The sequence below is a fragment of the Pygoscelis adeliae genome, unplaced genomic scaffold (genome assembly GCF_000699105.1).
Source record: "Pygoscelis adeliae isolate BGI_AS28 unplaced genomic scaffold, ASM69910v1 Scaffold71, whole genome shotgun sequence".
In the NCBI taxonomy this organism is placed as follows: Eukaryota; Metazoa; Chordata; class Aves; order Sphenisciformes; family Spheniscidae; genus Pygoscelis; species Pygoscelis adeliae.
The window spans coordinates 5,692,394-5,692,915 of NW_008824356.1; the positions used below are offsets into that span (position 1 = coordinate 5,692,394).

General features: G+C 66.9%; 1 protein-coding gene across 1 annotated transcript in view; it reads right to left on the minus strand.

Annotated features, from left to right (window-relative positions):
- The window catches only part of TGFB3 (transforming growth factor, beta 3), a 14,611-nt gene extending 14,165 nt beyond the window's left edge, over positions 1 to 446 (minus strand). The window contains exon 1 of the mRNA XM_009319399.1: positions 56 to 446. Within this exon, the coding sequence (XP_009317674.1) occupies positions 56 to 407 (352 nt within the window). The 5' untranslated portion in view covers positions 408 to 446. The remainder of the gene's footprint in view (positions 1 to 55) is intronic.
- Positions 447 to 522: the final 76 nt, after the last annotated feature.

A 522-nucleotide genomic window follows, 5' to 3' on the forward strand; every position in this document is an offset into this window, starting at 1 on the left:
AGCCTGCCCCGCGGGCGCGGCACCCCGGCCGGCACGGGGGGAGCCCAGCACTTACTGTGCTCGGGGAGGCCCTGGATCATGTCAAATTTATGGATCTCTTTGGCATAGTATTCGGACTCGGTGTTGTCCTGAGAGCAGCTCTCCTCCTTCTCCTCCTCCATCTCCTCCAGCAGCTCCCGGGTGCTGTTATAGAGGGCCAGGATCTGGTAGGGCACATGGGCCGGCCCCACGGTCTCCGGGGGACTGGTGAGCCGCAGCTTGCTCAGGATCTGCCCCCGAATAGCTTCCACCCTCTTCTTCTTGATGTGGTCCAGGTCCAAGGTGGTGCAGGAGGACAGCGAGAGGCTCACGGTGGCGAAGCTCAGCAGGGAGAGCAGCACCAGAGCCCTTTGCACGTACATCTTCATGTGAGAGGGGGCGGCGGCGGGGACCCCCGGGAGAGACCCCCGGGCGGTGGCGAGCGGGCGCGGGGGACCGGGCGGTGTGCTGGCGGCAGGCTCCCCACAGCCCGCAGGCCGACGC